The sequence below is a fragment of the Saccoglossus kowalevskii genome, chromosome 20 (genome assembly GCF_978046115.1).
Source record: "Saccoglossus kowalevskii chromosome 20, keSacKowa6.1, whole genome shotgun sequence".
Classification (NCBI taxonomy): domain Eukaryota; kingdom Metazoa; phylum Hemichordata; class Enteropneusta; family Harrimaniidae; genus Saccoglossus; species Saccoglossus kowalevskii.
The window spans coordinates 19,371,876-19,384,855 of NC_140660.1; the positions used below are offsets into that span (position 1 = coordinate 19,371,876).

Here is a 12,980-nt window from a genome sequence, read left to right on the forward strand (position 1 = left end):
GACCATGTACACTTTCTTGTCTTGTAATTCAAGGGCTGTGTCAACTGACGTAAAAAGCGAATCACAGAAAAGAATATGGTTTTTTTCTGTGAAGGGCTGTAACAACCGGTGCACAGTCTTCTTGATTGTCCCAGTTTCTTTCTTTCTTCCCTCATTTGCAGTTGTATATTTCACCCCCAAATATGGTTCAAAGTTCGCAATGTAAGAGGTTGTTGAGTCGCATACCTGCCATATTTTGAAGCCATCACGGTCGGGTTTGTGGGGCAATCTCTGCCTAAATTTGGACCTTCCTTTGAATCTCACCATACCCTCGTCGATTGAAATTTCCTGTCCCATCTGATAATATCGACGACAATTTTCGAGTACGGGTTTCAGCCATGGGTTGATTTTATACAAAGGGTCGGCCTCTGAACGTTGATGACGACGTTCAATGTCAGGATCCCGCCGTGGGTCATTTACTGGGTCGGCTAAATGGAAATAACGCATTAGCATTTGAAATCTGGCCCGAGTCATTACTGATGCAATTCCCGTATTCTGCAGAAAGGGGTCACTCGACCAATAATCGTCGATTGCCGATTTGCGGTCAACACCCATACATATTATCACACCAAAGAATGCTTGCATTTCACTGTAATTTGTATTACGCCAGCGGGCATTTAATTTTTTTGCAATGTATTTTTGATGATATTTGGCGTATTTATTAGTCTCGTTGGAAGCCAGTTCGATCAGTTCTGGTGGGATAAATTTATAGAAATATTCCACCTCACGAGCATATGAAGGCAGTTCGAAAGTTGGTCCAGGTTTTTGTCCAAAAACTGGAATAGTAAATATATCACTGTCTTCCTCTGTGGCCATTCTCCATTCACTAGTGCTGGAGGCAACATAATCAAATGTAGCATCCATTTCTGTGTCGGATTCAATTTCAATGTCGCTATCGAGTGCAGGTGGGTAACGTTGCTCTAAAAAATCGTCATTCTCAGCACAATCTTCATCGATTTCGGAATCTGTATCATCGTCATTTGTAACAACAAAGTCATCTGGAACTTTGTGTCGTAGTTCACCAGTTTTGTCGTCCAATACAAGTTCATCATCACGCGTGTCTATTGGAGATGCGTGTGCATACACAACATGTTTTTTAATAGTTTGTTTTTTGGGGAAACTCGCAAAAGTAGACTGTTTTGTATCGCAAACATTTTCTTGTAGCAATTCTTTGGCGACATCAACATTTTCTTGTGTACCCACTGCGTTGATATATTCAGGTCCCTGCTTTTCTGTGTTGAGAGTCATGGCGGATGTCAAAAGATCTGAATCGATAATATTTTCTTGTAAAAATTGTATCACATCTTCGACGGCACGTTGTATTTCTGCTTGGCCAACTTGTGTTTCTTCGGCATTTGCTTCGTCGGCAACTGGAGATTCAACAACTGTACGGTTTGTCTTTGATTTACGTTTGCCTCCGGGTTTGCCCTCGCAATCTTTCGAAAGACTTTCTTCTGTAATCGCATGTTCATTGTTAGAGTGGACAGCAGTCTCCGATTTGTGTTTGTTCATTTTACGCCTTTTCTTGAGAGGACTATAATCACTGCTGTCCGTGGTACGTTCAGTTGGCAACTCACCAATGTCAAACCTTTCCTTTGCTTTGGATTTCTTTTCAATGTTAACTTTATCATACCCAATGCCACTACACGATTGACGAGTTTTCTTCAGTTTCCTTCTTGCCTTCATTAAATACTTCCTGTGTATAAAGGACGGTATATTAACGTGTGTCGGAAAGGAAGCACTGCGAGTCTGAACTTGTACTCATTCTCCTCGGCCATATTTATACTGAACGACCACATGTCCACAAGACTGCATCTCCCCACCATTTGAATACAAATTGTCATGTAAATAAATACGTTATTTTTCATAACACCAATTATAACTAAAATTTGTATACACATGGAAGTGCATATGCTGGCCCAGACGGTGGACTTGAATATCTCCCACCAGCTGTCGCAGTCATTCTACGTAGTTGATTGCTGACATTCCAAGCTCAGCCGTTGTGGTATTCTATGTAAATGCTGAGACTATTTGCCAAGCTAGCCAAAATACGGTACTACGGTTATAATCACGAATCATATCGTTCAATACAGTTGCAGTTTGCAATGTGGTCAAGGCGCATGTTTTTTTTCATTTACATTTTTTTTTACATTATCATAAACGTCCCTTTGTGAGGGTAAAATAATGAAATGGACAGATAAGTGTATAGAATTACATTCTTTATTGCTCAGATAGTTTATTTGACGTGGCGAAATAAAAAAAAAAAATTCTCCCTCCATAGTTCTACAAGTGTAAAATATTCAGGTTCCGTACAATGTATTATAAACGCTTGACGGTCTGAGCAACCAAAATAGCTAGCCATTTTTCAATGACTTAACTAGTTAGCTTGCGAGAGTGGTAAATACTAGCATACCCATATTGAGGGCGGTAGATAGGAAAGGGGTTAAATTCCTTATATGGGGTAAACGAGCTATGTCATCAACCTTTATGATTTACAAATTATTGACGTCACCTTCGAACACTTTCCCCTTGTTTACATTTGACACAGAAGCTCTATAGCACGAGATGGAAATCAAATCGTATATCTTGCACGTACTGCAAAACATTTTTCATTGTCTTTTTATCTTGCAATGAATTATTACAACAAAATGTATAATAATAAGGTTACCATGAGAATACTGCAAAATATGAATTCAGGCAGTACAGGGTTGCGGTATTCACATGATAACCTCACAATACTATATAACTTTGGTATAAGTATTAATACAGAAGCAGACTTACATTTTTTTCTGTTTCAAAACTCTCATCGCTTTCTGCTTCACCATGTTCTGAAAAACAGAGAAATGATTTACTATTTCCAGTGTTCATTAAGGTAGAGCAGTTTACCTGACAGGTATTTAATTAGTTAATTAAGAAACCAAGATGACCTCCTTTGTCCACAAAACTATATATTTTCGGAAAGCTTATTGTATGAATTTTAAAATTTTGTTAGTATTTTTTTTTTATGGACACTGTAGTTTGAAATATGCACAAAAATGTGCTTTTTTGGTCAAAAGTGATTTAAAAAAAAGCTTCTAAACCATGCTTCTGTTTCCTGTCAAAATTGGTTTATGAGTACATCTGTTTACTTTGAAGAAAGTGCCATCTTGAAAACTGTCTACCAGTTGTCAATTTTGCAGGGCAGCAGCTCAAATTTCACTACTTCAAGTTTATGCATAAATTTACACCCAGGCTAGTTGTCTGTACGATTGTTGTAAGACTGTTCAACCAAAAACAATGCCTCGATGGCGTTTTCAAAATAAACACATTGTCAATCATTTGTGAAAATTTCAAAACAAAAGGTCAAAGCGTCTAGGAGCTATTTTTTAAAAGTTCTGGAATGTGCACTAAAAAGAAGCTGAGATAATTACCAATTTGCATAACAATTCACTAAGTAAGAAGTTTGCTAATGTAACAGTTCCAAATTTAAATGTATTATCGTTTTGTAAAAAGTTAAATATAGTGCATAATATGGAGATCCCGTCATTTCTTTTTTTCACCATGTTTCTTTTTTATTATTTATGTACAGCCTTGCTAAATCTTGCTAAGCATTCAAAAGAGAATGTTTGCACCTGTTATCTATATTTTAAAATCGTTTTTTGAGTATGTTCCTCTATTCACAATTCTACAAAATTTTAACAGACTATAGCCAAGATCGTTTGGATAATAAAAAGCCAAAAAAAAAGAAAATCACTCCCAAGTGCCCACAAACCTGCAACCTTAATTAACACGTTAAATTGAAAAAACAGAATTGGCTCTTGCTAGCAGACTGAAAGGAACTGTGAAGCTTGGTTTCCAGTGTTCTCCCCAGGAATTTAAACCACTGTGGTGGCCTAATTTGCATATAATTTGCATATAATTTACATAATAATAGAAATTGACCAAAGCACATTTACACCCACACAATAAACATATATTTTCGAAAACAAAGTGGCAGATATTTATTTGCTTCACACAGTGTTATAAACACTTTTATTTTGGGCACTTTTGTAATATTAATGAGCTCCGTCACAGGGAAAATATTTTTTTTTTGGAGTCAAAATATTACGTTTTACAACTTAGAAGAGTTTGAATTTAAAAATGAAACATTCTCGAAATGCAAATGCTGCAGACTAAAAAGAAACAAATAAATTGTAAAAGGTTAAATGAAACTCATCTGAAACGTTTTAGCCAGGATTATGTTCACGACTTTCATGATCTTATTTACTACAAAATTCTCCTTTAAAAAATCGACCACGTAATTATTTGGCGGATTGCTGGTTATTATTCCGACCATCAGCTTCTACAACGTTTACATTTACAGTAAATGAACAAACAAATAACACTTCCAAACAATCATCGAAGTTACGACGTGACATAACTTACTTCGCGATGTTATACACCGGTTATACCAATAATTTCTCTTACTCAGTCATGATGCCATGCAAAAATTAAATACTTCTTGTTTTATATGAAAAAAACGTAAAATTTGAACTAGTTTTATCGGGAGAAATTATTTTTGATCACTCGATCACTTCGTGAAAAACACAGACCCACCATGATAGCTGTGACGCGTTAGTTGACCGCATGTGTCCTTTGACCCGGTGGGTCAAAAACGCCATTAACCAATCAGAATGCCGCATGGTAATGCCGGTAGAACCCGAAGTTTTTCGAATGATCGTGATCATAAAAATTACATTGCGGAAGTAAAGCGATGTCGTAGCACGATGTGTTGGTATGGATTTCAGATAAAAACTGCATGATGGTTTTCGAAAGAGGTGATTAGCAATTTTTGAAGGGTAAAAGAAGTCTTGAAAGATAACAGTTCAAATGTATTTTACCCAATCACGCAATAAACACGTTGTTTTTTCTTGAGTAGCGTAAACTGATCGTGAACTCCGATTTGCCCATGTTACATCAGGGTGGAATTGATTTTGAATGAATTTTTGCTATCAATCTAAAGACTGCGTCTATCGTCAGAAAGTATTTACTGACAAACAAAGAGGTGTTAATTTTACAAAATTGACTTGTATTGTTTAAAACCGCTACCACATCGCACAACTATGTCTATTGTTTACAAATTATTATCCACGACTGGCAGGATGCTTGTCGGTTGGTACGTAAGTATAATAACAATATGACAATAGTCGGACGCGTTTCCGAGGTGGACGCTAATTTTGAGTGCCGGTCGGGCCGACCAGCGTGACGAGATCCCCAATGAAAAAAGCACTGTGGTGGTCTTTCTAATCACCGTGACGGTGTCAGACCGGTGTGGCGGCAAATCGAAGCACTGTGGCGGGACCGCCACGCTGTTTACATCCTGGAGAGAACACTGGTTTCCATGGTGTTCAAATGTCAAACGGCTGTCCCACACAATTTTCATCTTCTAAATTTCTCAAGATAAACGTTCTAAAGTTGTTTTGTTTACTAGAAGGGAATGTCCTTTGGCAGCATTCCTTGTAATAATTTCCATTGCACAAAAAAGCAGCAAACACTGTTACCGAAGCACAGAATTTGCATCAATTTTTTCCCCAGCAATTCACGCAAACTGCAAATCAAGGCTATTACCACATCCATAGTTGTTGATACTTTGCAGCCGCCATGTTGGATGTAATGTGGCATATTTTGACCCTGGATTCTGACCTTGCATTCTAGCTGTTCAATTTCCTTTCATTATTTCATCCAGATTTCATGATACTCAATATATTAAAACCAATCTTCGCTCCACAGTCACTCTAGTTTTCATTTTGCTAAAATTATTTTACTGATTAAATAACTTATCACTCCCATTATGCAACTTCCGTAGACACAGCAATGAAAACCATAATAAATACAAAGAAGCCTCGCTCCTGGGAGCTGGGGAATAAATGAAAAAGATTTTTCCTAACGGCAGCCATGTTTTTTAACTGTTAGCAAATTACCAGCATATGTGTGAAGCTAATTAAGGGAACAGTAAAGCAAAGGAATAGGGAGGGAAGGGGTCAAATTCAAGTTATTCTCCATTTTAATGATGACTCATAGTTATAATTTTTTTTTCAAAACTTCAGATATGAATTGTATATAATTGTAACCAATTAACAATATTGTATTAACTTATATATTTTTGGCAATATATCACATTTTACTTAACTAAATGTGTTTCACTGTATACAGTAAATCTTGTTTATTTAAAAAAATATAACTATAAATTATGTTAATTAGTATGCAAATAAATATGCAAATTAGTCACAACACTGTACATTTACATTATAAATTGAACCCTTTTTTTGTTAACACTGGATCAAGAGTCACACAGGCACAAATAAAATACTAAAAGTGCAAGAGTGAATGAAATAACAGATAAAATTTGTAAATTAAAGCGAGAGGGCGTTACCTACGCACACGCGGGAATTGAGGCCCAAACGACGATAACACAAACTAAAACGCAAAGGCTTATGGGTAAATGCTTGTTTGTAAACAATGACACGCTATGGCCATCTGACGCATTCGCAGGTGACGACTCCCCTGCTTTAAAATGCCACAGTACTTTGGAGTCACATTTTCCCTGATTTAGGTAACCTGGTGATAATGTATGCGTAGACAAAAGGACAATTTAAGAAACATGTTTTGATCTTCCCAGTTAAAAAAAAAAATAAAGATCAAAGTGGCAGTCTCAATAGGTGATTTTCCGTACAATTGCGAGATCTTGCGAGAAGCATGAAAGACGCGCGTCGAACATCTGCCGCAAAAGTAAAGCGATTTGATTTTGAACTCGAATTTGTTAATTTTGTAGCACACATCGACCGGCCGATCTTTGACAGAGGAATATTGCTTCCGAATACCCTTACTTAATCGAAATTGCCTATCATCAAATGTGGACAGCACATTATTAGGCATGGAAATGCCCCAAAAATATTCGCGTTTTTCGAATCCCACGCAACGTTTGACGCCACTACGACACTATGACCTTTGTTTGTCCTGTTTTTACGTTCGATTTCACGCATAACGCGTGATTCTCGCAGTGAACAGAAAATTGTCAATTTACTTCATAGCCAAGTAATGATTTCACTGTGAGCAAGTTTGATTTTCGTTTCACATACCTTTGAAGGACCATCTCGCATTTTCTTCATTTGATCTTTGTATTTTTTAAGTTCTAAATCCAGCTTTGATATTTTCTTATCAATGGAGTCTGTTCTGCTATCAACCTGTGTACAGACAAGACATGTAAAGCATTGTAGTCAAATTTAATGGAAACAACGTTTGTTTTTTTACAAGAATTGTATACACGCATGGGACTCGCATATCCAGCATGATGTATCAGGGGATCACCCTCAGGCTGTTGGTCAAGACCCTAATACTGATGATGTCAGAGCCCAAGGTCATGACCATCATCCTTTGGGCAGGCAACAAATCGTGATATTGCCCTCAGAAACATGTTATTATTTAATTAGTGACTTTTGTTTTTTTATGAATGCCATAAAATTGGTAGCAGCAAAAATTTTGTGGTTTCGAACCAGTTGAGCAGGGCTAACTGAGTCGTGACCTCGATGTGGTTCGGTAAAAGTCTTGTGAGTGGTTATTGACAAAATACTGAACAGGCCACGCCTCCAACTGTGCCGTGCGTTCGGGCAAACCGTTAGGAATTCCTAAATGGAGTCAATTTGTGTAGTTTTCTTGATTTATTCTGCAGATATCGGTAAAATGTAGGTAATGCTTTGGCAAAATCTGAAGGAGCAACTAATATTCTTCAACCTGGTATTTTTTTTAGATTTTATTTTTCATTCTTTTCGTCCGTTTTTTTGAGTTTAAAAAATGTGAGCTGGCTGGAGCCTTCATCCCTTGTCTATTTCTTACCACTAGATACCAGCAGATAACCCCCCCCCCCCCCACTCATAGAGACTGCGTACTACAGTTGATTATGGTTCCTGGGCTCCCTGTGTTGACATATCAAATTAGTACTGATATAGGGTAAATCTGTATTTTTCCAAGGACACCAAAGCAAATTCCTAGGGCGTCATAGCAACTGCTTTTAACCTTTTCCACCACCAGTTCCCTCTTCTCATCGCAAATTTACAAAATAATTCTGCTTACAGTCTGTACCTTCCTTTAGAAGATTGGGACAAAAACAGCCAAATTTTTTGAGTGAAAACTGAAAATTGACTCAACTTGTGTCTTTTGGCTCCAAAAATAGGGTCCATTTACAGAAATTTCGAAGAATATAAAAAAAAAGTGCAGAAAAATTTGGGCGAGAAAGTCCAGTGACGAAAAGGTTTACACATTTGTGAAGCACAGCCATGATCTGGGATAGTGCAATTCAGAATTGTCAAAACTAAAGCTCAAATGGAAATCATAATGCTCTGGCATAACAGATTACAGTGCAAGAGGATGAAAATGCATCAACCCCCACATTCTAGCCCCACAAGTTTAATTGGTCCATCCCTATAAAACAACTCAAACCCATGTGATGTTTACCAGCCAGGCCAGTCATCGCCAGGAGACATCGTGAATAGGCGGAAAAAACAACGATCACAGATAATACTACAAAGGTTGGAACTTAATATTGTGAATCAAGGTGCATCAGCTTCTAAGCGTCAACAAAATAACGCGTATATGGAGTTAAATATCACGAGAAACGAAGTGCTTTTTTTGAATAAATTAAAAACAAACAAAAAGGAAGTTGACATACTAAGGGTCATTCCAGTTTTTGTCCACACCCCCCCTACGGATGGTTTAAATCCGAGGGGTCATATTTCTACAAAAAGTATGGATGGTTCAATTCCGAGAGGTGTCATTTTTTGACTATTTTTTTTTCTATATCCACACCCCTACAGATGATTTAATTCCGAGGGGGGTCATATTTTTGATTAATTTTTTTTTCATATTATCCACACTCCCCACAGATGATGTGAATCCATGCGGTCGTAATTTTTAAGCTTCCAAGGGGTAGGTTTGTAAAAAAAAAACTGTCAGCCAAGAGACCTGGGGGAGGGTGTACGCCCTTTTAAAATGCATGCAGTCACACGTGGCTGTACCCCTACTTGCAAACTGTTTTAATCCAACAAAATTTATTTATTATTCTACGACTGTGTCGATCAAGCCCACACAAACATATCAGTCGCAACATAGAATAAAGAATAAACCAATGTGTTGGGGCAAATACTAATTCATGTGTATACTTGATACATTCATTTAAAAGAGTCTGACTTACTTGTACATTTCAGTTGTTCTCAAATTTCATTGGCATCCATGAATAGTTCACATTATAAATTAAAATAAACTCAACTCGACATGTGGCTATTACATCGGACATTACAACACTTGTATATATTTTATTTATAATATTTTAAATCTCTGTATTTTACTGGCTGGCATAATTAGAAAGCTTCGCGTTCATTCCCTTTATTCTAACTCTATTTTATTCACACGCGTAAGTCTGGTTTGCGCGCAGGTTATCATTAGAATGCCATGCACAAGTCTGATTTGGGCATACGCGCAAGTGGCATATATACAAAACTGCGTCTCACCTTTTCCACGTGCAACTACCCTGTAGAGGCACCCTTACTAGTACATACACGGCAATTCACATTTATTGTCAAGACCATGAATGAACACAAAGGACTGGGAAATTACAAGGATCACAAAAATTTCAAATGGAAAATTAAATAAATTTTGCTTAGTCAAAAGCTTGGAAACTAGTCTATAATAGTTGGCAGAAGAACATTTGTTTTATTTACCTGAGCCTTGGAATGAAAGACGTACATAATATAAAATATGATTTTGTGAATATACATCATGCATGGTCTCAGATATTAATGTTTAGAAAGTTTAATGTTCCGCGTAGACCAAATATAATCACGCAAAGTATAAATTCAAAGTGTTTTAATACATTGGTGAGAGGTCGTATTTTACGTGAACAAGAACATGCACTTAGAAAAAAAAGCCGAAGTCAAAATTTGGTACAACATACGCCGCGACAACTGAGTGATCAGCGACGTCATTTTGGGCGCAATTGAATTCAAGTACTTCTTTGCGAAACTTGCTGCTGACATCAAGTGTATGTTGACCGAAGTTTGGCACGTTACCTTAGCAACCCGTTTCGTTCTTGCCTCGTGTGTCGTTCTAGTAAAATTGTTATGATATCCGACGGTACTGTAATTATGCAACTTGTACACAACTCTGTACTGGCTTTTCTAATTACGCAATTTTGTTTACAATATTGTACCAGCTCTGATTAATATTTCAACATTGTAATTGCTTTCATAATAATTACGCAAACTCAAGTTATTTTTACTATTGTTAGGGTACTGACCCGGGGTATTGGGTCTGTGAGTATCTCAATATTACCGACTTGATAATGTTGCATTCGTAATAATTACGCAAACTTACACATGTGCGCATTTAAATCATTGAAAAAGATAGTAGTCAGGTGTCTACCGAATGTCGGGAAAATATTTTAAATACTTCATCGATGTTCCTATTGTGAATTATTTTATTCGAAATGAAATTAATATGCAATTTAAACCATACAATAACATACCATATCATGCGCAATGTTTAAATTTTACTATAATATAATAAACTCTGGGCAGCGCACTTCGATTACATTATTCATGTACATTTCAACTGATATCCACATGTTTGAATTACATGCGACGATGGGCAATGACCTCCAGAGTTCATGCACTGACATTTAAAGCGGGAGAGTTGTCATCTACGCATGCGTCCATAGTGTGTCTACCCATGCCTACCCTTAGCTGAAGTTGACAATACATAAATACATACATTATGTATTAATTGGTTAACTTGTGTCTTTTGTCACACCAAAATGTTTCAATATTTCAGGGCAAAAGTATTGAGGACTGTTCACAATTATAATTATCAAACTTTTGACATATCATATGAACATTTAGGTTTTAAAGTTGTATTATGTTTTAATTTTTGTTGAAAATTGATCATTTCCTCATTTCAGAAATATGTTTACAGCATACATTATAAGGCCTAAAACCAGTTGATTTGAGTTTTCAACAACTTAGGGAGTCTCAATTCAACATTGTAAATAAACTATGAACTTTTGTACTGCTGGCAGGTTCTACTGTTATCACAATACTTTTTCGCTAAATTTCGCTGTGTTATAACATTTCTTTTCATTAGTTTACGCTTTTAATGTGCAGCCAGACTCCACAGGCCAATGTTGGTAAGTTACTCACTGTTGCATCATGGGATTTAAGTTGTTTTCCTAACTTAAATAACTTGGCCATTTTTCAGGCAAAACCCATAGATGTTGTCCTGGATTTTGTTTTTGGATTTAGTTAAGGGGTCAAATTAACCTATTTACAAAGGGCTTTCAACTAAATATAAAACATAATATATACAACTTTAAATTAATGTTTTTGTGACATTAAATCCAAAGCAGTAAACCTGTGTAATAAAGTTTTACCAATAGTCATTAGACCTTGCTTGCTTTTATGTATAAAGCAAATTGTGAGCATTAAAAAAATGTTATTATATAACACTACATGTATATATGCACTCTAGATGTATATTTTTGCATTTACACTGAGCGCCATATTGCCTCATACATATGATTTGTGAATCAGTCTGCAAATTACCTGACCATTCAGTTGAACGTACTTCTACATTGCAATTACTAGAGACATATCACAATAAAAAAAAATCAACACCAATGACAAAAGTTATTCAACTAATTTTCGGACCGATTTGCAAATCAGGTGCACAAAACAATGTGGGACACACACATCCCTCTAGGTGACGTCATCATATTATGACATCACTCTAGTTGTGCAGACCCCTCCTCTCCAAAAAAATCATTGACTCCTTCCAACTGCACTGCTCTTCGCAACATATCATCCCAATTCACCAATTTCTTTTTTATAATTAGAAGACCCAAGTAGGCCACTTGCAAGTCACACTGCTTTTTTCCGAGGGGTTCTGTTTTTGTGTGTATCCGAGGGGTATAATTTTTTCACATACCCATCCGTACACGTCAAATCAGTAGTTTCCAGGGGGTGTGTTAGTTAACAAAAATCCGACACCTGAATGGTGGATTTGAATCCATAGGGTGTCATAACCTTAATATCCATCCGTAGGGGGGGGTGGATAAAAACTGGAATGACCCGAAGCGACGGGAATTTCGTGCATTTTTGATAACGGTCGACATACGACGTGCGTCAACACTGAACAAATAATGTATGGAGTATGGCGGAAGACTATAGAGTTATTAAAAAAATTGAACAAACTGCGATTGTTGATGTTGAAATGGGTTCGTCCTTGACTTTGCAGGTCGAATGTCATGATACTGTCAACTCCATTGCCAACTTACATTTGATATGCAGTCCGTCAAATTCGGCGGTGGGTCTTTTGGTTTCGATTTCCCGAAGATACGGTTCATAGTGATCTATATTCTTATGAATACGGGCCTCGCTGCAAAGATGAAAATAAAGCCGGAAACGTTCCAAATAACGACGAAAACTATCGAATTTTCTTCGCTTCGCTGTTGTTTGAGGCTGCGCAGAAGATATGCGTTGGGAAACGATGATGTCACTTCCGCGTGACAGTGACTACTAGTAGTTTCGCAGGGTGAGGGCGCTGTCAAAAATATCTTCAGGTCCAGTTCGCTGAACTGTGTGTCAGATCACGTGACCCGGCTGGGCTTTGAGCTTGCGCGCAGAGGCGGGGACCAGCCAACAGGTCCAGTCCCATTCTTTACCATCAGTCCCTGATCAGTCCCAGGCAACAGGGATGGCGCGTGACCCTTGTTACGCAGGATGGTCCAGTCCATTCCGAGTTTATTGGGTCACAGTACGGCTTAGTCAGCCAAAAGAAAATCGATCAATGAACTACCGTGAAAGTACGCATGTCTATTTTAGGACATTTTACTATTGTTTCATATGGCAAGGATATATTCATACAAGGTCCGTTTTTAT

General features: G+C 37.2%; 1 protein-coding gene across 1 annotated transcript in view; it reads right to left on the reverse strand.

The window, feature by feature from the left end:
* Window positions 1-12,610, reverse strand: part of LOC146730097 (charged multivesicular body protein 5-like) — a 31,581-nt gene extending 18,971 nt beyond the window's left edge. The window contains exons 1-3 of the mRNA XM_085494569.1: window positions 12,377-12,610; window positions 7,137-7,241; window positions 2,821-2,867 (exon numbers count right to left, since the gene is read on the reverse strand). Coding sequence (XP_085350695.1) covers window positions 2,821-2,867; window positions 7,137-7,241; window positions 12,377-12,445 — 221 coding nt within the window. The 5' untranslated portion in view covers window positions 12,446-12,610. The remainder of the gene's footprint in view (window positions 1-2,820; window positions 2,868-7,136; window positions 7,242-12,376) is intronic.
* Between the last annotated feature and the right edge of the window lie 370 nt (window positions 12,611-12,980).